The sequence below is a fragment of the Centruroides sculpturatus genome, unplaced genomic scaffold, assembly GCF_000671375.1.
Source record: "Centruroides sculpturatus isolate CEXI.00-Female unplaced genomic scaffold, Cexi_2.0 scaffold198, whole genome shotgun sequence".
Classification (NCBI taxonomy): Eukaryota; Metazoa; Arthropoda; class Arachnida; order Scorpiones; family Buthidae; genus Centruroides; species Centruroides sculpturatus.
Genome location: NW_019384454.1, coordinates 387293 through 413966, shown reverse-complemented (window position 1 = coordinate 413966; position 26674 = coordinate 387293). Strand labels below are relative to the sequence as shown.

General features: G+C 26.9%; 1 protein-coding gene across 4 annotated transcripts in view; it reads left to right on the top strand.

Annotated features, from left to right (window-relative positions):
- Positions 1-4972: 4972 nt before the first annotated feature.
- Positions 4973-26674, top strand: part of LOC111620629 (BTB/POZ domain-containing protein 3-like) — a 43850-nt gene continuing 22148 nt past the window's right edge. The window contains exons 1-2 of one of the 4 annotated variants that reach the window (XM_023362594.1): positions 4973-5170; positions 5250-5347. In XM_023362594.1, the coding sequence (XP_023218362.1) occupies positions 5280-5347 (68 nt within the window). In that variant the 5' untranslated portion in view covers positions 4973-5170; positions 5250-5279. Of the gene's footprint in view, positions 5171-5249; positions 5348-8279; positions 8409-8596; positions 9079-26674 lie in introns of those variants that run through there. The other 3 variants (XR_002755940.1, XM_023362593.1, XM_023362592.1) reach the window with 3 other exon arrangements.

Genomic DNA, 26674 nt, shown 5'->3' with positions numbered 1-26674 from the left:
GTTTTTGATACTAGATTAACTTCTAAAGTATAATTTTTTTTGTTTTTATATTTTTCAATATATTTATTTTGTTTGTAAAAAATAAAGAAATAATTTTTAACGATATAATAGCCACGATTATTATTTTAAAAAGTATACGTTAGGCTTAACATCGACGAAAATTCAACGCGAAGCGACACGCAATGGAGAAAAATTTCAACACAGGATAGGTTAATATATTTTTTCGTACATAATCGGTTATCCGAAAAATAAGTTATCCGAACAACCTCAGTCCCTAATTGATTCGGATAAACGACGCTCTACTGTATATGCGAAATTATACCCCGACTTACGCGAATTCCACTTACGCGGTTATCGCTCTGTCCCAACTATCGCGTAAGTTCGGGGTATTACTGTAATTAAAACAAACATTAAAGTATCTAAATATTAAACTGTAAAATAAATATCAGTCTCAATATTTGTTTTCTGGTTTATCTGATATTTTTTTCTATTCTAATGACAAAAAAAGTATATAAAGTATTTATTTCAATTAATAAACTATAAATCATTCAATCTTTTGCATTACATTATTATTCTATTAATAAAAACAAACAGATTAAATAATTGATCTTAATTTATATTTCAAAATTATATAATTCGTAACATATCGGTACGAAGTATTGACAAATTCATAAAACGCTTAGGCTGTATCTATAATATATTTATTATATTCTCTTATTTTCAAATATTATTATAGTCTCTATAAATCATTTTTCCCAAAGGATATAGAAATCTGATTATAAAACTCAAGAAAATTTATATCGGTCTGTAATTTAAAAGTACTCGGATCGACATTCTCGACATTATCAATCTTGATATTAAAAAATGGATCCAATATCAAAGGTGTAAACGTTAAAAAAATACAAGAACATAACGCGTAGAGTTTACGATAATTTATGTATATAAAACAAATGATTATTTTCGCGTTTGAGGTGATATATCTATAAAATATTGATGTTTATTAGCGCGGATTTAAAAATATCATAAGCTTCCGCACGAAGTAGCGGCAATTGTAAAATATAAATTTCTTTATCCTCGCCGATTGTATCATTGATAAAGAATGAAATTCTAGCGTGTTAACGAAACGTCATCGAGAGCGACGATGATTAAAATAACGTGTACGAGTTTTTAAAATAGTTATATCTTTTATGAAATATAGTTAATTTAACGGATGTACAATAATTTTATCATCGTATCATGTTTTAACATCGTTTAAATTTATTTCCAGTACTGAACTTAGAAAAAAATAATGTTTTCTAATAGCTGTATTAATATTTTATTTAACATTTAAAAGTGAATATAATAAATGTTATAACTAGAAAAAAAATTAATACCGGTAATTTTATTTATTGCCAAACTTTGAATTTTATTTCTATACTTTTATTAAAAGGTTTGCCGAATTTCTTAGTAACGAAGATTATTAATTCCAAGTGATGTAGTCATTAATTAGCTGAACGAGAAAATTATTGTCAGTTGCAGAAAATTATGCTCGGGAAACGTTTATGGACGACAGATCAATGACCTAATTTTAAAATTCTAGATGAAAAATGTAAATGACGCAAACTTCATTTTGTTTATGAACTATGTTACACATTAATATACTTATCACGATCGTTTCTTAACGACCGTGGGGATTAAAAAGCGCTACGCAATAGACAGTTAGTTATGCCTAACTGGTATTAGTTAAAGGTAGTTTAACAATTAATACTCACATTCGTTGTTTATTTATTTATAATGTTTAACGTAATTAATAATCAATACGAAACATTTATTAACAAATATAACATTTTAATTTAATATTTTACAAATAGTAATTTCGATATTACATTTTATATCTTTGAAATTATTCGTATTATTTCAAAATAAATCCTCTAGTACAGTATATTCTAATAAATATAATTAGATAATTACATTGTCAATCTCTTAGATTAACAGAAAATTTATTTTATTTTTATTTTTCGCTGGCTTAAGTTGACATTTGCAAAGTATGATAGATATTATAACCTATTTCACTCAGTTCCAATCAACGAGTTTTAAAAGTACAACAGCGAAATTAAGAGCAGAAGAAAATCTATTCTCCCTTCTGTCTTATAAAAGAATTATTCAGAGAGACAATTTAATCTTCTAATTTTAAAAGTTTCTGAAACTTAGCAATTAGAATCATTGTAATCAATATTCTCATAAACTAAATGAAGGTAATGGTGTCGTTCTCATTTTCACAACGAATTTTATTGTAAATTTTAAGAATTTTCTATTGTCTCCGTACAACATTTTTACCAAAAAAGTATTTAATTTTAAAATGTATAAAGGATCATTAAAATTTTATGAGTAAATTAAATTTATTGTTTATTTTATTTAAAGTAATTATAGACAGATTTCGTAGCACTTTCTCTAATTAACTTTCAAGGTGATTGTCAACGCAATGTTCCAAGGACTCATTACTTAGATGCTCTCATATTAATTGTAGCTAGCCTCATCCCACGAACTAAATGGCCACTCCACCCAATTTTGCTTATTTGGTACGGGTACAAAAGTACGAGTTGTCATTTTTTCATATTTGCATAAGGAATTCTACGAATCGAATAATCTCCTGCCAGTATTAATCAGTCCATTACGTTTTCGAACGAATGTTGAGAACTCGTCTTAATTGCCGTCTGAATTGCGTTTGGTATTTTACAGGATTTCATAAACGGAAATTTAATAAGTTCTTAAATTTAAGAAGTTCTTAAATTTATACAAATAAATTTTTTGTACATAATTCTCCTCGTATCTATAATAGTTTTGGGTCGTTACTGTTTAAACCAAGGCCACAACTCATCGGTAATTACAGTTATGAGTGGATGCTCGGCCAACGGGTGTGGCATTCCCCGGGGAACCACTTCAACCATTTGGTGTCTTCGATTCTTCAAAAATGGACAAACCTACAAAATTTTGTCGATAATATTTGTAAAAACCTAGATTTTATTTGATAAAATTTGTAATAAAATTTATTGCAGAAAAGATTTTAAACGAAGCAAATTAGCTTCAAATGTTAAAGGAATCAAATTATTAGTCTTTGTTATCAATGGATTCTACGTAATCTGTTCTTTTAGAAATGAAAATTACATTAATTTCAAGAAAAAATTAAATTTATTTCGAGAAACTGATAGCATATATAGAAAATTTAACTACTGTCTATAAAATATAGGCCTAAAGCAAATTGGCAATAATTTTTTTTTTTTAAATTACGAATAAATTAAACTTATAAAAGTAATAAAATAAACTGATTTGCAAAACTCGTTTTCTTAAAAACTCTAATTAATAATAGTTTCCACATGAAAGTGTTTCTAAAAATTGAGAAAGTTGGTCAATCTATTTTAATAAATACACGAATATGCTATGTTTATTCTTGTTCATGGTCAAATGGTTAATTGTTGGACCATCCACAGACAAAGAACATCATATTTCTCTTTTTAATGGAATACGAACAACTTTTTTGTATTAGATTTGTCCTAGAATGAACAATCAATCAATTAAATCGTTTTTTTAATGCAATTTAAAGATATTTAATGCACTCAATTAATATAATATCTGTTACTTTAAGAAATAAAACATGTTTTTAGACATGAACAATACTTAAAATATGAACAATACTTATTTTACAAAACTTTCATATATATTATTAAAAAACTGATTTTACATTAACTTTATCGAAAAAAAATAATGTAAAGTAGTAAGAATTTGCAATTATTTGTTGTTATTAAAGTGAATAAACGTATCTAAATTTTATATAAATACGAAATTATGTAAACATTTTAAAACAAATTTAAATGTAACTTCACGATTCAATTTATTTTAAGACTTCAATTAATATCGGATAGGCTAATATGTTAATAAAAATCTTATAAATTTTATTATTTTTAAATTATATAAAATAAAATTGGATTAATTTTGAAACAATGAATGATTCATAACTATTTAAATTTAAATTATCATTCATAGGTAGAAAGGATAATAATAAGTTTGATTAATTAAGTTTTAAAAATGTTCTATGATTTAGAGAGCTATCGATTTAGTATAATCCCATAATTGAATGTTATTAAAGTATATACTCGATTAGGGAATGTTGTTGAATCAATTCACAATTAAGATTTCTTCCGTTAAATTGTGTGCAAGCGTAAATGCATACATTCATCTCGTTTGGAACGATTTTGAATACTAAATGTTGCTTCTCGATTATTAAAAACCGAAACATTATCATTTTTTCAAATCACGTGATATACGTTGAATGAATTCTGTTTGATAATCAGTTCCGCTACATAACGCTTCAGCAAATATCCTGGATGGTAATTTTCTTGTCTCCACGTGACACTAGTTGACATTGCGACAAGTGGTTGCCCAATAACGACTTAAAAAAGTATTTTCTAAATATTAACTCCCGAAATTTTCCTTATTTGGTGATTTTGACGAATGACGATGCCCGAGACTACGTTTCGACATCAGAGGTTACTCAGCCAATCCTTCCGACATTCCTAGACATACTTTTCCACATCTTAATGTCAGCAACGAGTTAAAATCGATTATTTAGTCTAAGAATTGCTCGAAGAATAGCAATTACTTATATAACGCATCTATTATTCATAAACTTTCCACCCAATTTAAGATACGACCTTGATCGAATTGTTTCCTTTTATATTAATACTATGAAAGAGCCTGTATGTGTTATATCACACGTTTCTACAGGTTAAAGTTGTGAAAATATTTGTAATTTTAAAGTTAAAATGTTTTGGTTTGGAGTAGTAAAAACAGAAAAATGAAAAATAAAAATAAAATCATGACCCAGATATAAAATTCAGTCTATTTAAAAGTTTGTTAAACTTTCTAATATTTTACTGTCTTTTAATTGGATGACATTTTTTTGAATCTTCCAATCGTTTCCTGCGAGATTTTTAAAGAACATTCTATTCGTTCCACGAAAGATACTCGAGGAGAGATTATAGAAATTCGCAATTTCTAATCAAATAAAAGCGAAAATACCTTTTCTAATTCCAATTCCATTTAAAAAGTACATTCTTTAGTCTTTTCGTCAGCTGATATTGATTTGCGGGTGAAGTTTTTTTTTGCTATAAAAAAATTCGACTTAATGGTAATAGTGAGTATGACGTTTTCTCCATCTACATAATTTATCCAGTCGTATCCACCAACCGTGACCTCCTCCTTTTCCGTCGTAGACGTGAGATCCAAACAGCTGTCTAGCAATAATGCTCAGTGCTTCGACCATGTCGGAACCCCTTCATAACACATTTCTCGCCAGAATGCCCAGAAGAATGTAAGTTTACTTTTAACCTTTCTTATCTTCCAAGGACACCATTTATACAGCTACTAAAATGCTATTCTAACCAAAATTGCTTTTTTCGATTGTATCGGATTATCAGAATAAAATCAAATCAGATTATTTGTCGATAAAACTGCATTTTTCATGCTGAGATATTTAAATCGCCACTCAAAACACTACTTTTTCGTATTTTAAATCCATTTAAAACGATAATTTAAGACTTACAAATTTTAAAACATTAAGTATAAGCACTGTATTTGTTAATGATATTTAATACAAGTATTAAAACCAAATTATTTATACATTCTCGTATTATAAACTGTAAATGCTTTTAAAATATAAGTATACGTTAGAATTTAGAGCATTGTAAACGTAATGTCTTCATTAAAAATTGTAACTAAAAACATAAATATTATATAAATATCATATTTTAAGAAATTCTACATAATTAAATGCAACTGTTCTAGGTATTTGGCATGCATATTTTTATATAGTCTCTAAAATAATTGNAAAATATTATATTATATATATTAATTAATAATACTTTAAAACGAGCTAAAGAACCAAACCATTAATCCACAGTATCTGATTAATTCCTTCTATTTATAATCATATTCTTCTGATATATGTAACAATAAAATTAGAATATTATATTAAAATAATATGCAATTAATACCATAATCCGGATATATGTCATTAAGAATAAAGTAAATTACATATAATGTGTTCCTATATGTGCAATAGTAATAATAACAACAACAATTATTATTATTTAACAAGATACATTTAATATTATTATATGTAATAAATAATATGCTTATTTAGATGGAGCTTATTAATTATTAATTATAATAATAATCTACACATATCGTACTGCTATAAGCGTAATAATAAATATATTTATTTGTATATTTATATAAATAAATTTATTGCATTATGATAGTTTATAACATTGTAATTAACAGGTACTAATAATTCAATATTAATTTTACAATGTAAAATGTGAAACGAATATATATTGTTATTTGCATTATTTATAGACCTATATAATTAAATGTAGACTAGATTCAATATGTTTACAGTATAAAAAAAGAAGTAAGCAGAATTTTCAATTCTAATCAAATTTTTGTATTTAAAATAGTTTGCAGAGTTTTTTAAATATTGATTTCCATTACTACTTTTAGTATGACTATATTCTCTGATATTTATGTACAGCACACTTGAATTCTTAAACATAGTTTTAAGTAATATGAAATATCATATTACACGAGTAGTATCTTCTCTGCAAATCAAGAATTTCAACAGTAAAGTCAGCTTTACAGGTAACTTTCTTTACTATACACAATATATTGAAGGAATTAAGGTAATGAATTCATAGCAATTCTATGAAATTATCGCATCAATCAAATAGCATCGTATACATATTTTATCTAGTTATAAATGTTTAAAGAGAAACTTAACCTTTTAAAAATATTCTTAAAAATAAATATATATATTTTTAAACTCAAATTTTAAGCTTAAAACCTTCAAAGAAGAATAATAATCCTTCAATTAATAAAAATATATTATTAATTAGAAAAAAAAATAAAGAACTGGATTTAATTTAAATTTTTTGAATTTTTTTCATTTTTATTGGCAGGGTTTTTAGATTTTAATATATCGATTTGTTAATACAGCATAAGGATCATTATACAAAATAATAATTAGCTGTTTTTCCATTCTCAGAACGTAGAAATTTTAGATAGACCTATATTGTAAACAGTTCTATAACCTATATCCTTCTCCTAATTATAATTTTTTTTTTTTCTTTTTGGATAAGCTTTCATCGAGACCACGCCCAAAACTCCACTTCCTACTTATTATTATTGTTACTTTTTCATTTTTCTTTAGTAAAAGTGAAACATTACAAATACATTTGTTAAGTCGATACTAATCGTAAGACATCCAGGTCATGAAGAAACTAACACCTGTCGATTTGGGCATTTTTATGTAAGGCGAGTGAGTCACACCCAGTATTGTATGCACAGGAGCCATTAAAACTGAAATCTGAAATAAATTCATAGAAAAATTAAGTATGTGCCGTTTTTATAGAATTCGAGGAGAATTTCCAGCATTTGTTAAACTTAGAACTGCATTTGTAAGAAAAAATACGTGTCTGTTGTATTGTGAGTTTAATCATTTTTAAAAAAAATAATTCTCCTAATATTATTTCTGCAAGAAATTAAAATAATTAAATTTGCTTCACCATGAGTTATGATCTAATTTTCTTTGCACAGAGTATGGTAACACCGTAATAAGTTTTCGTAGAAGAAAAATAAAATTATTTAATTAGAACCTGTACGTATACAAGTAAATGAAATATTATTAACATGAAAGAATTTATGCCTTTAATATAAAATGCACTAAATTTAAGTTGTAGCGTGATACATTCTAACAAACATTATCCTACATCGAGTCAATTAAACATAGTATTTTTGTCAGAATTCCCATAATTGTATTGGTTGAATTATGTTGGCGTCACGCGGAAATTCACGAGGGGAAGTTCTGTTAACACGTCACGAGAATACTTCGATAAAATAGAAACGTCGCTAAAACGTTTTGATGATAATTTCGTTAATTTAGATATGACCCAGTACGAGGTAAATTCCTTGGAGATTATAAATGTATGTCATTTGTGATGGTTCCTGAAAGGATTCCGAAAATCGATACATAAAGATAAATAAGTGAACTCGGTTGTTTTCCACTCTTTTATAACGCGTGTCTCAGTTTGAATACCTTTGTAGTGTGAGCCGGCTCGTTCATCACTCCAGTAGACGCCCCTCCCATAGTCAGCCTCGTTGTCACCGAGGGACGTTAGTCACGTGGTTCGTCTCCCCTTCTTCCGTCACGTTGTCATGACGACAATGACGTTCAAACAGACTGAAGAAGACACGTTATCGAAACGCAGATCATTGGCCGAACTTCCGTTAGACAGACGTTACTCCGTTCGGATTCGATGCTAAAATAAATTATATTTTTGTTTTTTACCGGGAATGTATCAATATATAATTGGGAGGTAAGACTTTCAATTTATTAAGAAATTTTGAAATTTAAGAATTTTTCAAAATTTGATAAAGTAATTGCGTAGTTATTATAATAATTTGGCCTATAGCTATGGTTTTACAGTTTTTCAGTTTTAAAAATTATGATATTAATGAAATAGGAAAAAGATTAATCTTATTCGCTTCCGGCTCGATGACAAGTAAAAGATTATTTGACGTACGAGCCGTGACGAAATAGAATTAAACCAATTGGATAATAGATACGAACGATAGGAAAAGTCACGTGGCGAAGCCAATTAATTGAAAGAATTTTCTATAAGCTTACCCGTAATTGGACGAATTTTAACCAATTATATAAGAGAAAGTTAAAGAAGAAAGTAAATCGCTGTCGGGAAAGAATTTAACAGCTAATTTACGTTGTCTTTTGACGTAGGATGTCGAGTGACAAATGGCGGGAGAAAATTTGGTCGAAAGGACATCTTCCCTATTAGAGAAGAAGACGTTTACCGATGTTACCTTTATAGTCGGGCCCGGCTCTTCTGCTAAGAAATATACGGGGCATAAAGTTCTCTTAGCTATGACAAGTCCCGTTTTTAAGGTTCTTTTATCGGGAGATATGGCAGACAAGGCCAAGGTTGTAAGAGTCAATGATATTTCGCCCATTGGGTTTGAAAATCTTTTACGGTAAGGGTTATACTTATTTATAATTAAATTAATCTATGAAGTAAATAACTCCACTCTTTAAATATTTCATTTTGATTGTGTTCTCATTTCAAATCTGATAATTTTTCATTATACCATAGCTGTCAATATTAATGTAATATGCAGGTTAATTTTTATTTAAAAATAACCTTTCTCGGAAAGATATTTGGTTTCATATAACTATTGAAATTATTGTTTATATGTCATATCTTCTATTAAAATTTCAATAAATTATTGTGCTAATTTGCGTAATTATAATGATTTAAAATGGACAATTCGTACAAGATAGAATGAATATAGTGGAAAACAAATTAAAAAGTTTATAATTGAAGTAATTATTCTTACAAGTTAGTCATTTTAATTAATTACTTAATTCAATTCATTTATTACTGTTGTCTGAAAAATATTGCTTATCTTAATTAGTTAATATTTTCTATAATTTTTAATTATTTGCGAAATTTATTTGCGAAACCTCTTTCTTATTTTTTCTCTCTAAAAATTCGGTAAAAATCAAAAAATTGTTTCAAAAATTTCACTATTTAGGAATCGCATCAAATTTTATAACTGAAATTATAAATAAAACATTTGCATTAGTTAATATATTTTTAATATGCATTTTTTTTGTTAACATGTAAAAATTTCTTCTTTATCCCATTTTTCTTAATTTATTTAAAGAAATAATTTTCCTTTAATTAAAAAAAAAACTTTAATGTATAAAAGCTTTTGTAGCATTTTACAAATTAACACGATATACTTATACTAAGAATGTTGTTTGTGTAAAGTTAAGAATATTTTAAGTTTAAAATGTAAACTTAAAATTCGTAAGATAAGCTTAAATAAGAAATATTATTAATAATAATAAAAGATTTTTAACGTAATAGATAACACAGAATTTCATTATGTCAATAATTTAACTCATATTTTTTACATTAAAAATAATGGAATATATCAAATTTTTTTATCAATTTCATAAAAACTTAAATTTGTTAATAAAAATATTGTTTTATTAGTTGAAAGTTTGTATAACATTTTAATTAACATAATTATAAAGAATAACACTAATAACAATGTTGCTTTAAATGACTCTTCATTTAATACGATATTTTAGAATATAATTCGGCAATGCAATTTTTATCTATCATTTAAATTCTCAATAAAGTAAAATTATAAATTCTTCTGTGTTATAAATTATTACAAATTTTGAATTTTTAAAATAAAATGCGAAAAGTCTGTAAATATTAATTTTTCGGATACTCAATTCACGACACAATAAACAATTAAATGTATGTCGTGGTTCATTTTTCACTTTATTCGCTTAATTCATTCCTTTCGTGGTTTTAGAAATTCTAAAATTTCATTTTAATAGCATATTCAATATAAATAACTGAAATTTTATCGTCTTAATACTGGTATAAATCTTTATATTGTAATTTTATGCTACATTATAAGTATGAAAAATAATATATATTAATTATTTGTTTCTTCGGATGTAAGACTATAATATCTACTATAGAATACTGTAATAATTATTTTATTAAAAGAATGAAAAACTGAATATCCGATATTAAATTAAATTTCTTCAATTTGTTACAAATTTCATAAATTTCGAATAGAAAGTATTTAAAAAATAAACAGAATAATAATTAATATTTTTCTATGAAAATACCGTAAATTTTACGACTTTTCTATTTTGAAAATTATATATAAGGGAGTGGCATATTATATAGAATTATACCAAAAAGTAATGCGTTATGTTTTGGCATCGTTTAAATTATTTTATTTATAGAATTTTAAATTATGTTTTTATAAAAAAATCAGATTTACAATTGACCAAAAATATCAAATTCTAAATCTTATTTATGTAAATTTAGTTTAATTTATGGATAATTTATTATTTAATATGTATATATTTAAATTTTAAATATATATATTTTTCTATTTTGATTATTTTTAGTATACAAAAGTTTTTAATAATTAGCAAACAGTTACTATTAAATATAATTGAATAAATTAATAGTTCGTAAATCATATGTTATTTAAATAATTAGAGTCAGTAATATTCTTACTTCTAAACACTTATTTATTTTCTTTAAAATAAATTTAGGAATCGATTTATTGGTATTGCGGTTAAAACAACCCATAAAATTTTCAGTGAATGCTTTATAATGCATTAATATATTCGGTATTTAGTAACCTATTTCAGGTTCAGAAAGATTTAGCTTGCGTTAGAACGTCCTATTTTATTTAATTGTATCAGCCGCGTTAACGTTTTCTTACACCATTACTGCGTGTATGAAACGATATAATAAATAGGTCACAACGTAATAGAATTCTTATGTTAAATAATAATCTATTAGCATTAAGATTTATCTATTATAATATGGACATTACGGATGATTATTTCAAATATAATTCTCGTGGTTGAAATTAAAAATGTATTGATTATTTCAGCTATTTGTATTGATTTGAAGTTGTTTAACAGCAAATTCAAATGTTTGTTTTAAACCGATTTAAATATTTTTCAGGAAGATCTTTCTAAAATAAATTTGTTTTAACTTGTCTGGAGTAGGCCTATATTATAATGTTATTGTAGCGTTGAAAATATCTCATTATATGTTTACTGTCGAGTGTTATTTAAATTAACATAGTTATTTCTTAATTCAAATGAAGAGCCATAGTTATAAGTATTTTAATATTCATCAATAACCTTAGTTATTTTTCAAATAAATGCCATGTTGAGGACTAGAAATGATCAATGTTAGACACGATTTCCAGTCCTCAACCTAACTGCCATAATTTTGTGATTAAAATCTCAAGATTCTCCTTATGTTTAAAACAGATTTTAGTCACAAAATCCACATCTTTAGGTTCTCCACAAAAAATTTCGTTTTTCCACATTTCACATATTTGTTACTTAGACCCTTAGCATTTCCAGTATTCAGTTTATATTAAATTGTAGATCAAATTAAAATAAACTCTGGGATTCCATAGATTTAATTTCATTCTTACGAAAAATTAATTTTATTTATTACGATATTATGGTCATTCGTTTATCGTTTTTGCATCTAATAATTTTTCACATTCTCTTGTTGCTTCCAGCTATTTAATTTTTATTTGAATTAAAATTATGTCACTTTAATTAAATATTATGTTTATGGATATCTGAAATAAGGTAAAATTTTCCTGTAAAAATTATGAAAATTGCTTATCTAGTTTCCTTTCAAACACAAAATATAACAAATATTAACATAATATAGCACAATTTTATAAAGACCGAATCAGAAATGTAGAATAATACTTAATTCTAAGAGTAGGCAAGAACGCAACTTGAAACGAACCGATTTCTATTCATTCATATGTATATAGATAGAAATCTTATATTCGAGTTTCTATATATACAGTATATATCCTATATAGTAAATATATAGCAAAAAATAGAGAAAAGGAAGACGAAGATGATAATTTCGTAGACGTGTTTTCGAGAAACGGAATATCAGACAATTCATAGGGTACGTAAACGATTCGAATTAAGCAAAATTATTATACTGAGACAGTGTTTTTAATATAGAAAACAGTACATGTACTGTACAGTTCGAAAATGTTTACTTTAATTTCTCTATTAGGCTATATGTAGTTGGTCTTTCACTGAGCAAATCGTATCCAAACCTTTTCTATTACTAATGGAGAAATAGCCGTTTTTTCCTTTTCTACCTATCTGAAAATTATTATCAGTAGTGTCAAATTTAATAAATATTCTTTTCATTATATTATTTAACTTACTCTAGCAAGTGCATCTATCTCTGTTCATTTATTGCGCGTGTAAATTTTTGCTCAATTTTGTCAGTTCTCCTAATGATTAAGTACAGTACACTTATCCCTTGTATAACACAGTAGTTACGTTCCGAAAAAGTGCCGTATAAAATTGGTCCTCTCAATTTTATATAAAAATGTACCCGTATTTTTTAATCTATTAAAAATGTTTCCAATTAACTTGGCCCACTTTAATACAACTATCTTTTATCTACAAATTTATACAGAATAAACTATTTATTTTATCTCTTAAGCCATCTTCTAATTTAACATATATAGTAACGTATTTACCGTACTGTACATTTTTCATAAAATGGTTAATTTTTATTTTGATCAAAAATTCTTATTATTGCCTTCTTCAATTTAAAAACATAAATAAACAAAAATACAGTAGCTATTTAATGGAAAATTAACAGTAGGAAAGCTTCCAAATTTTTTGATTTAATACTAATTTTTACTATAATCTTAAGGATTACTTAATGTACTGTATGTACTGTAATGTTTAAACGAGCAAATATTTATTGTATCATCGTCACAATGCCGGGCTGCAATTTTTAATCATATTTTTAATTTATTCAATTTAAAATACAGTGGTACCTCGGTATAGGTCTGCTTTAGAATACGTCCAATTCGGAATTCGTCCTGTTTGGACGAAACAAATTTTATTCGGTATACGACTTAATTCAATTATACGCACCATCTACGAACAAGTAGCACTATCGGTGTATTAGACCAGACTAGACGTTCGCGGTGCCACAGTTTATAACTTTGTTAAATTTCTTTTTATTTTAATTTGTAAGTAAAATGTTATTATTTTTTTATTAATCATGAATTGCAAAAAGGCAACAGAAAAATAAAAAGATGACTAAAATCACAATGGAACTGAAAAAAGAGATTGTTAAGAAATGTGAAGGTGGCATGCGGGTTCGAGATTTAACTGTTGCATACCGTATTCCGAGAACGACGATATCGACAATCGTGAAAAATAAAGACATTATTAAATCTGCTAACGTTGCGAAAGGGGTTAAGTCAATTTCTAAACAGAGATCGAAGACATTAGATCATGTTGAGAAATTGCTTTTGCTTTGGATAACTAAAAACAGTGTGCTGGCGACATCGTATCAGAAGCAAGTATTTGCGAGAAAGCTAAAAAGATACACGCTGATCTCATGAAAAATCAAGCAGGAACTAGACAGGAAAGCGAGGTGTTTAAAGCCAGCCATTTTTTTTTTTACATGAGGACGGATTAATCATTTTTACATTACTTCTTATGGGAAAGGTTGGTTTGGTATACGTCCTAGTCGGTATAAGTCCAAACACCAGGAACGGATTAAAGTCGTATACCGAGGTTCCACTGTATATGCTTTACACCTCAAATTAATAGTGGCTTGCCCCTGTACATCATACTTTTCCTTTAAATTTAGAGTCGTGCCAGTCATCTATTTAACCTCTTTCAGGGGAAAATTTTTCAATAACATTACTTTCGATGCAAACTGAAAGTTTATATAGTTAATCGGGTCCTTTTGCTTAAGATTTCCATATCTGGTCTTGGCTTTCATCTATCTAATTCCGTTCTCGAGATTAAGGAAAGACAGACGGACAGACAAACAGACGACATTGCGAATTTATAAGTCTACAACTTTTTCAAATTGCAGCCCAATAAGACTAAACAAATGTAGAATTTCTTAAATAATTTTGGTTCGTGTCTTTATCGACACTTTTCAATAATTCTTAATATAAATTCCTTTATCAAAGAAAATTGTTTTATTATTGAGAAGTTTATATTATCCCATTTTTTCTATTTTGTAAGTTTATATTTAAATTTATTTTTTCATTACGTATTTTGACAATAATTTATCTCATGTTATTTATTTTAAAATACGAGATATTTTGTCGCTCTTGTTCGTTACAAATAAATCAAATACAAATATCATAATTTTGTTTATTTACTTATTTTCAAAATATTTTAGCCAAAGACCAAAGAATAAAGACGCTTAATTTTGATGGAAAGAGATAATTTAACGAGAAATTATTAATTACGTTCTCAATTTATTGGAATGAATTGTTAATATAAATTTTAAATTAACTTTAATTACTTAGAAGTCAAACATTTCATCCGAATTCGCTCTTTCATAAAATATAACTTCTATATATATATGCAAATGTTCTACTCGAATCGTTAAAACGAATATTAAAATTTCAAAATAACATTATCTTGATTTCTTCGAATAAGTTGTTGACAATCTTTCTGATTTTCATCTGAAATAATAATATATTAATGAATACCTATTTATTAAAATTTTTAAATATTAAAACATTTCATAAAATGCATTAAAATTCCGTTTTTAGAAAAGAATATATATTTTTTTAATAATACATTTGGAGCTATTTATTTTTACAAGAATAATTATGTTACAATTGGAAGTTTTCTGTCATTTTAAATATGCTTTTAAAATCCAAATATTTTAATTTAATATAGAGAAAATGAAGTAACGATATCTATGGATTTAATTAATCCCGATAATTAATTGAATTAATTAATAATCGGGTTTAATTCAATCTATATAATTATATATTCTAGCAATTTATATTAAATACATTATATCTATAATAAATAAAGTTAAATTTAATAACATTTATATCTATTTTAAGTTATTTAAGTTAATAATGGAACGCGTGTAAACATCAAAACATCATATTATGCAATTATTTCAGTTAATTTTATAAAAGTTTGTAAGATGTGAAAGTACCTTAATTATATCGATAGAAATATGATATTTGCTAAATAAAATAGAGACTTAAAAAACAAAATAAAAAAGTAAAGCGAGAAATTAAAAATATGTTTTAAATTAAATTTTGCTCTCAAACTTAGAATAGATTCAAGCCATTACTGTTTACATCATCTTTTATATTATTAAAAAACTTTCGATTAACATGTAGGTAACAGAAATATCCATTTTATGAGTGGATATCGCACCATCTCTAATATTCTTGTACACAATTTAATTGTTATTATTGTAAAATTTAAAGCACGTGAAACAAAATCAGTCATCACTATTAAATTTAATTTCACCTATTGTTTAGCCATTTTTCCATTTTATTGCAGTAATTTGTTTCTCCTACCATTTATTTTGATTTCTTAAATTGATTGGGCATCTAATAGAATACTGTATTTGAGCACAAAATACTTTAAAATTTTCGTTGTTTGAAATGATCTAAACCTATTTTTATTTCGTCAATAAAGTTGAATGTGTAATCAGCCATATTCTTATAGTCAACGTAATTTCGATCAAAGTGTTTTGAACGTTCCCGCTCTTTTGGAAAAGAAAAGAAAAAAAATAACATTTTTCAAATACAAATCTATTAGTTAGCAAATAACCTTCTGTATATAATAATCCTCGCTTCGAAGCCTGACATTTTTATTATGATTGTACGAAATACCATATTTATATACTGTATTTTTTTATGATTATTTTGACTGATATTTTATAGCTTAAAGTTTATTGCTACGAAAAGAATTTTTAAAGTCAATGAGAAAATAGAATTAAATTTACAATGAACCGTTTAACAAGTTTCCATAAACTGATTAAGTCGTAAAACATGATCTATGACAGGCATGGCCAACATACGACCCGCGGGCCAACATACGACCGCGTCTAATGAATTTATGCGGCCCGCGATTAATCTTCCAACTTTAGCTAATGAAGTCCGAATAGCTCGATAAAAAATTCTGACGCCTAAAAGAAAAAAGGTCAACAACCCACTGTGCGTTTAGAGTTAACCCTCCATTACAAATCTCTTAAGTACAGTGTAGAATGTTGATACAGCATGATAATGTAAAAAATGTATCTGTAATCTCTATGCACAGTACAATTTAATCTCTACGAGGTGACACCACAATGAGATCTCGTACCACCTCAAAATCTTCCTAGGGCAGCCTCTGGTTCGGCCCGTGAAAAAAGTTTTCTTTTCAATTCGGCCCAGAGGAAAATACTGTTGGCCACCCCTGGTCTATGATATACAGTATTATGAAATATGTTTAGTGATGATAAACTTACTTTAACAAAAAAATAGTTTACGCATATTGTTTATTTATTTAACTAGAACACTTATGATAAAACTAATACATGATTAATGATTAGAATTTATGAAAATGTCATATGAAGTTAGTTTTTAAATTGTTTTAAAGTCTACTATTGAATTTTTTAAATTTGTAATTCTAACTTTTGACAATTCAACTTATACCAGCGCAAATTTCAGATGATGTTTCTGAAATAAGTTACTTAAATAATATTTTTAGTTTCATATAATCAAATTTTTTCATTAATTAACGTCACATTCATTAACAAACGTATAAATTATTTCTGATTTTTTATGATTGTATGTTACGTAGAGAGTGAAACTCAACTCGTAACACCAATAATCATAATTAAATCGTTTTGGTTAATATTCTGTACGTGATTCATAAGCAACCGTCGGATGAAAATATTTCCAATGTTTTTTTTTTTTTATATATTAATCGTTTAACTTAACTTTTTCTATATTTCATTACAGAGTAATAACATTATGCACTTAAATAACTAATTAACGATACCAATTCTGCATTAAATTTTGCAAAAGCAAAATAATGTAATGAATTATTCCAGTTTATAATTTATTATAATTCAATATGTATATTAAATTGTATTCAAATTACTCTGATGTATTTCAGTACAAACTATATTATAACTCATTATTATTATATATAAACACACTATATTTACTTTAATATATTTATACGTTTTCTATGTTTCGAATCTATTTAAAATAGTTCTCTACGCTTCACCAATTATCACAGTAAAACATAGGCCTGTGTTTGTATATCTCATTGTAAATCAATTTGTGAGAAATACATTCAGAATACTAAAATATGACCTTAATTAATCAAACATTATCTGCTAATGTATAGCAATTTATCATTTATTTGAATCAGAATCCAATATACATATTACATTTGTACAGTACAGTACTGTATATTTTTCTGAAAATAAACCTTTCACTAGAAATAAATTCGATAAAAAGTAGATTAAGCAAAACATTTCAATGAAGTGATGTAAATAATCCTTAATTTTAATAAAAATAAACGCATTTCTTAAAACAAATTAAATAAGTAATTTTTATTCTTCTTTGCCTAATTACAGTATTTAAAAAATTTTTTTTCATATGATAACTCTTCATAATTGCCTTTGAAGAACATATTTTAGTCAGTTTTCTTTTAAAATATATTTTTACATTTATTCTATACAGTAATTATAAATTGTTTGTCGCTGCAGAATTTTGTAGCTCTTTCAGATTAATGACCAATGAATATAATTCTTGATCTTTTTAGTTTATCCTGCTACAGAATGAATAGTATAATGCTGGTTGGATCCGACTTTTATTTTCATGAATTTTCGTGGAAAAGTTCGGATTAGTATCATTTTTCTATGCCAATCATTATCATTAACAGTCGACCGTATTGAGATTTAGATTGACTTACAAATGATAGACAAAACTACTCATTTGATCTTTTGCAATAATTCATAAATGGAGTTAAGTTCTAAATAATTCAGTTATTTACATGAAGAATAATTACTTTCAGTCATTTTGACTATTGAGTTATAACTTATATATTACCGCAAATTAAGAATGAAAAAAAAAATAGAATACATAATATTTCAGATTAACTAATTATTTAAAAAATTAATTCAAAAAAATCTCTTACAGTTTATAATTTAATTTTTATTTTTATTAAGTATTTAGATAATTATTGTAAAGATTGTATAACACGACTGATTAATTTAATGTTAAGTTAATAACGTATTTATTATTTTTGAGAACTTTACAATAACAACTAAATTATTTTAAATCACAGAATAAATAATAATAATAATAATAGTTAAACTTTATTGTTAAAAGGAATGGGTTTCATTACAGGGAAGTTGACAAGATTAGGAGAGTTAACAAGAATGTATATATTAAAATTGTTGTATAATAAATTTTGTATTATTTCACCATATTTGTGCCGAAAAGTCAAGGTGCCTCTCTATTTAGGACAGATGACTTATGAAGGGGGAGAGATGATGCTAATTATATATATTTATTTATTTTAATTAAGGAGAGTACAATGAAAGAAAGAAAGAAAAAGATTAAAGTAATTTTTATGTTTCATATACACTATCATTTATTATATTACATATATAATCTTAATACCTTTTCGTTTATACTTGTATTAAGGATAAAAATGTGTTTATTTCCTACTCTTTTATTCTGAAAAATATCTAAAGTATTGATGAAAAGATGTATAAAAATGAAAAAAAATGTTTTTTTGTTTTTTTTTATTTTAACGCATCGTATATATTTATATTTAACTTGTTACTCGCATTGATTTCTCCATTTGGCATATCTTCTACCCATAGTGCGTCATCTTACCAACCATAGTAGGGGAGATGGCAAAAACAACTACCTTAGATATATTTGTTATAATTAATTTTCTATTATCATGATTTTAAAAATAACACTTTTTCTAAAGAGATTAACAATTATGGAATAGCTTACTATAATTCATTCTTTGATGTGTCCAGTATTATTGGATACAGAACAATTTCCCGAAATGTGCATCCTCTTCCCTCTTATATAAAAGTGGTTGAACAATAACAATAAAAACAAAATTGTCATGACGTCAAGACATGATCGAAGTAACTAAAATTACTGAAATGGCATTACTACAAAATGTCAAAGTTGTCATTTCGTAGACCAACTTGTCAAATTATCAAGACGTAAACTACTATTCTGATTATTCGTCTTGTTGCAGATACAAAGGATGTGAAAAGGCGCGATCGTTTCTGAACACAGATCACAATTTTTAACTTATATAAGAAGAATCTGCTCTTCGTTGTAGATCGATTGATTATAGTCTAATTTGAGCAAGGAAGGCTTTAAATCTGTATGGAATATGGGCGAAGGATAAATTGTTTTCGCTAGGGAGAACTAATAAAATATCCTATCCTATGTGTCGGGTAGAGAGATGCTTTCTTTGAAGGTCAGAAGCAACCGTGTTATTAATCATGTTTTCGATAAGGATTTCGGACGTCATTTTCCTTAATGTGCCATCTCGGATGAAAAATGATAGATATAATCCATATCGTAAATCACGGATTAAATAAAAATATCTTCGTATTTTCCCTTTATTAACACTTGTATTAATTTAGATTAAGAAATAAAAAGATACCCATATAACTTACATATTAAAAAAATTCTAAATAAACATAAGCAAATCCTAATAACCTAGATAGACTTTCAATCTTCAATTAATTTCACAGCTTTATTGATGATGGACAGCTATCCTAATTATATCAGCTGTAAATCGATACTGTACATTTAAATAGATTAAGTTTCATTTATGATCTATTTCTGAATTGATATGTAAATAGTTCATTTTGATTAATAAATCGTTTATGTTTTACAGCAACTTTTTCGATTTCTTCAATTAATTAGATAAACTTTATTAATTATTGTCTTTCGTTACTATTATTACTTATTTATTTTTTTTAGAAAATTATAAGTTTTATTTAGAATTTATTAAAATTAAATTCTGAAAAATTAAAACTAATAACTTCTAAATGTTAAAGATTTTTGAATGATCTTATTCTTATTTCATATAACATACAAATTGAACATTGGATAATGTATACTAATTAATTACATATAAATTAATTGTGAAAATAACTTTATATTCTGAAATTTCATATTACTAGCTATATATTACTGCTCAATGCTATCCTTAAAACTGTTAAAGTAGGCATTTAGTTAATATTACCAGTTTTAATTAAGTCTAAACAGAATTTTTAAAGGTATTTTCTATAGAAAAGTATAAATATTCAATTTTTATGAACATTATTTGCTATCTTATAATTATTCGTATATTACACAAATAATCAATTTAATTATTTAAAAAGTTTATTTTTGTTTTAAATTAATATATAAAAAATATTTTATTGAGTTTTCCATAAGAACTGATTAATCCAAAACATCTTGTGTAACAAAGCAGGTGTTGTTTTTGGACTAATCAGTTCTTATGAGAAACTTCAGTAAATTAATATCAGAATGCAGTTCGTGGATTATTCTAAAAATATTTTATATAAGAATAATGTTATTAACACAGTTCTTATATAAACAGTAGTAAAAAAAAATAATTCTGTGAGATTCTTTTATCATCTTTCGATGACGATTTTCAGCATAATTTATTATAATTATTATTAAATAGTAGTTGAGATTTTATCCAAACAAAACTGGATTAGTCTTCTTATTTAACGAAGACTAATGTATGTCCGTGCAAATAGAAGTTTGTATTGTAAACTTAGAATTACAAGACAAAAAATGGAAAAATCTCTAAAGTTACTAAGCTCTTAATACAAGTAAGCTATTTTGAGAGAGTTATCTAGGAAAAATCTATTTTTAACAAGGGCAATTCCCGTATGATTGTACTTTCTTATGTTTACAAAAACGTTGATACTGAAAGTATTCTTTTTATTTTCAATGGAAATTCAAATTGTATCTTTCAAATAATTCAATTTTTTGTTCAATTTCAAATGAAAATGGAAAACGCATCTTGCTTCGTATTCAATTTGAAAAAGTTTTTACCATCCAATTTAAAGTTTTGCTTTATTTCTCTGGGAAAAAAGTTTGGGTTTGCAATATGAATATGAATACAATCAAACCTCGTTCATCTAGATCAAACGAGACCCGACCCGACCCGGATTGACGAAAATTCGAATAAATCGAAAAAAGTGGGGTATTGAAATAAGTCTAAAATTTCATACTGAAAATACTTTTTAATGATTGGATATAAACTTATATGCTTTACTGACTCGAAAACAATAGGATCATCAACATTTCATGAAATAAAGCATAAAAATTACTCAGTACATACAAACAGTAGACCTATGTATTTTTATCCTTGCAAACGTGAGATCGCTATGTAGGTAGCTTATATACTAATGTATATAATGCTTTAATGATCTTACAAACATCGCAAAAAATATATATATTTTTCTTTTTACAAAACCTGTAAACGCTGTAAAAGAAACTTCTATTCAAACAAATCGGATAAACGGGGTTTGACTGTATTATGAAAAACTACAAACTTCTCAATGTACATAATTAATTCAATAATTTTCATCGAATTTTGCAATCTTTTTTACAAATAGATTATTTTTAATGTAGGCCTATAATTTTTATTCTTTTTCAATTTGCAAAATTTTGTATAAACGAAAAGTCCAAATTCCAACATTAATCTTACAATATTTTCATTTTGCTATCATATCTTCAAAAATATTTTAATTTAAGAAACTTGATATAAATAATTTAAAATACAAGTACAGTACGTTTATATTAGGTATTAGAGGCATCTTGGGAATTCTATGTCTTAATTAAATTAATTTAACTAAAAACAAGTACAGTACCAAGTATACAAGTAGGCCTATGTATGTTTATAACTTATGCAGAATAATTAGTTACTTTACAATTATAACAATAGTCAAACAATCTACATTCTATCTTAAAGCAAATAAATACACAGGCATAAATGATACCAGAAAACAAGAAATTTATCATAAGAAATACTAATAACAAGTAAACAGCGCAGAATAATCGAATCTCTCATTAACAGTAGTTTAATACTTACTAAACTTTTGGCTTGTCGAACGAAACAATAGTTTATAGTCAATAATATGACTACAGTATAGAAGCAAAGATATATGTTGGAAACAGTTTGGAAGAAAAATCTCCATTTACCAATATCACATTTACCGATCAAATAAAATAATTATCTCGTTTCTACATTTACGTCCAAAAATAAGCATAATCGTCCAGGCACGGTCTTTTTTAGATTCTCGTTGGATCAGAATCTAGGAAGAGCGAGAAACCCGATTCAGTCCCATGAAAATCATAGAAAGAAACTACTTTGCAGGTGGTGGTACTGTAGAAGTCTGGGGCAGCATTGTGCTTAATGGCCTCACCGAGCTACAGGTTTTTTCAAGGGGTGCCACTAGAGAGGTTGCGGCCGACGTTTTCAGCCCGAAACATGAACGTCGGATGTCGAGAGCCGCCATCTGACAATTATAAAAGATTGACAATGGCGTTTGCTACGTCTAGCATGGCGAGTAGAAGTTCGGCTTAAACTTCATTTTTTTGTGTTTGGGGTTAAAATTATGACGTGTTTTATTAAAATAATGATTAGTTAAGCATTTATGAATAATATTGTAAAGAAACAGACGATTTTAATTCAGAAATTATTTAATTATTCAATTTTTTTTTGCACATGATGTGAAGTACCTATAGAATTTACTTATATTTCTGTTCATAATAGCTTATCATAATTCTGTGAGAGTAGGTTTGTTCTTTCACAGCATCTTCTACCATCAACAGCGTAATACGTTTGTAAATTTTCTAAAAATAATTTCCCGAGCTGCTTTCGGATTTACGTAAGCCACTACTTCCCTCAACAAAAGTATGAAGTAGTCCTATCGTACGGTAGGAGACACGACGCTAATTAAAAATAATTATTTAGTGTTATTAAACATCCTATAAATACTTTAAAATAGTTTAATTTGTTTATTTACCTTCGGTAGTAACATTCGTTGTTGTTAAATGTTTCCTCCATTTTTCAACAATATTCCAAGAGTCAGTGCGTGACATGAACGTGTGGCGCAATGTGTTTTACTTGCAGTTCAAACGTCAAACATGTACTGTACTTCTGCTTGCTGTACAAATGTAACGTTTGAACTTTGGCCGCATCCTCTTATTATTGCAAGAAGATATGTAGTTATGGGTTCGATTTCATTTTCGTGGACGATAATGCCTGCGCGCAAAGAGCTGCAAATAGGTCATTGCAGACACACGGGTAGTCAATGACTTCATTAACAGAGATATTTGTTGGCAAGATTCCAGGACTTAAATCTCTTAGGGAGACTACTTGTATTCCCTCAGCCTCCACAAAGAACATCCAGGTGGAGGCTGAGGGAAGTCTTGAGTTACTCACATAACTCAAGAGTAGACACTCTTCACCAAGAACGTGATGTTCTTGGTGAAGAGTGTCTACTCTTGAGTTATGTGAGTAACTCAAGACTAACGTAATATTCTTAACACGAACGTGTTAAGAATATTACGTGATACTAACAGATTCATTCAGACCCCAGAAGGAGTTCGTGATACGTGACACTATTAACAATTCGTGTTGTTACATAACTCGAGATTAGCACCTAGGAGTTTCGAGACGCTCTTGTTCGAGATGGACGCGTTCCAGACAGAGCTAATAAACAATGTTATCAACCAGCATGAGCGCGAACAGGAGGCAACCAGTTTCCATAACGATTTTCTATACAAAAAGATCTATGACAACACTACTTTTTCTTTTGTGGATTTTTTTCTTTGTGTGTATCATTTAGATTAAATTTTTGCTTTTCAGTTGTTTTCCTGTATGCAGAATATAATATTTTGTGCTTGTATGTTAAGTTTCATGATGTTTCAATCCGTAATTTTCGAGACATCAGCCAAATTAATAATTACGATTAATTTTTGGACACGAATGTATAGGCAGTAGTTTGCATCGAATTTGTTTTTGACATATTTCATTATGATTATATTTGGTTTTATCTTATATTTCTAGTAAATTATTCCTAACTTTTTATAGTTATAATAAAGTAAATTTAATTTATAGATTTAATTCTATCATGTTTTAAGAATTAATTTTATATATTTTCTTTTTTTTTTAATTTGAAATATTCTTTGAAAGACCAGTTTAACTGGCTGTTTTGTTTCTATTAAGAAATTAAAAGGATCTATTTACGGATCGATTCTTTATGCTTATCGCTTCGTTGTACTGTAGCCGTGAAACCACTCGTCCAAATCCTACTGTAGATGTCTCGTGTTAAAATATGAAATAAATCTATTCTGTTTACGACTCGAATTTCATTCCTTACTTTGTTACTTTGAATTAAAGTTAATATCGAGCAAAAAAACGTAGATTTTCCAATAAATTAATACGAATATAGACAAGCGAAAATCAGGAGATAGACATGATGTCAAACTTAAGTTATTAAAAAGAAGTAAAATAAAACGAGTGAAATTTAAAAATTATAAATTAAATTAATGGAAATGAACAACTGTTTTTTAAAATGAAAAATAGTTATTTTTCAGCTTTTATAATTTTTTTTTTCTAAGAAATAAACTGAAAAACTTACTATCTTCTATATCTAAGTCATTATAGGTACAGTACTGTACTGTACAGGTAAAACAGAACAAAACACTTTAATCTTTTCAATAGAATATAATAATATTGAATGTATCGAACTTACAAATAACCAATTTTATCAACTTTTTCATTATTATTTTGGAGTTTAATCGATTTTATTCAATCCTTCTCTTCAAAATCCCACATCGTAGGATTGGCCTTTAGGCTTGTTATTCTTCAATTTATACGATTTAATTCATCCTATGTGTCCAGCCTGACCGTCTCAATGTCCCGTTTTTGGCAATAGTGCCAATTGGGTTCTCGTGAGATCGCAATGTCTTTAGGTGTGAGCCTTGAATTTAGAGTTTATGACACGACAATACACCTTAAACATTGGTTTTATTTCTCAGTGAATTACAACGCTATCAAAAGCGTTTTTACATAATTTTTTAATTGATTGATGCTTGGTTAATTTCTCTGTAATTATCTTATTTGAGATCTTGTTGAGACGCGTGACTCCACTGAAGCAACCTCATCTACGTAATGTGCAACATTTTCTTCTGCTTCATACTTATTGCCCAGTATTCTTACCCAATATGTATGCTTTATACATCTTGGATTTTTATTTTGTTCTGATTTTTTTGAAGCTTTAGTCGGTAAGTATATAGTTTTAATAATACAATATTAAAATAAATCAAGCCTGTTTCTTAGAATACTTTTCAAAATTGTGTTTTACAAATTTCATATTATACTAGATAAGTTTCATGCTTACAAATTAAAATTTTGCCAAATACCTGTGTTTTGTGAATATTTGTTGGGTTTCTGTGACACGAAAGATTTAATAATTTAAATACTTCATTTATTTATTAATTACAAATTTTTAAGGTTTTTGAGTTTTGTGTGTGAATTAACAATATGTAGTGATACATAAAGAAATAGCCTATTCCAGCAACTATTTTTAATTTATCTAACGTTTTCGGCTATCTATGTAGCTGTCCTCAGAATCGAAGACCTATATTTAAACTTTTAAAAATTCTATTTAAATGTTTCAAACAATAATTATTTAAAATATATACAGTAGAGCGTCGTTTATCCGAAGGTCGGTTATCCGAAACGTCGGTTATCCGAAGGAATTCCAGTCGACAAATTTAAATTTTCGCCAGTGCTGTGGCGCTGCAATCTTTGGCTATGTCTTCGACTACTCAAGTATTTTACGTTTTTGATACTAAATTAACATCTGAAGTATAATTTTTTTATTGTTTTTATATTTTTCAATATATTTATTTTGTTTTTACAAAATACAAAAATAATTTTTAACGATACAATAGTCTTCGTTAGGCTTAATATCGACGAAAATTCAACGCGAAGCGACACGCAACGAAGAAAAATTTCAACACGGGATAAATTAATATATTTTTTCGTACGTAATTGGTTATCCGAACAACCCCAGTCCCCAATTGATTCGGATAAACGACGCTCTACTGTAAATTGAAAATACATAAAGCGTAAACATTATAA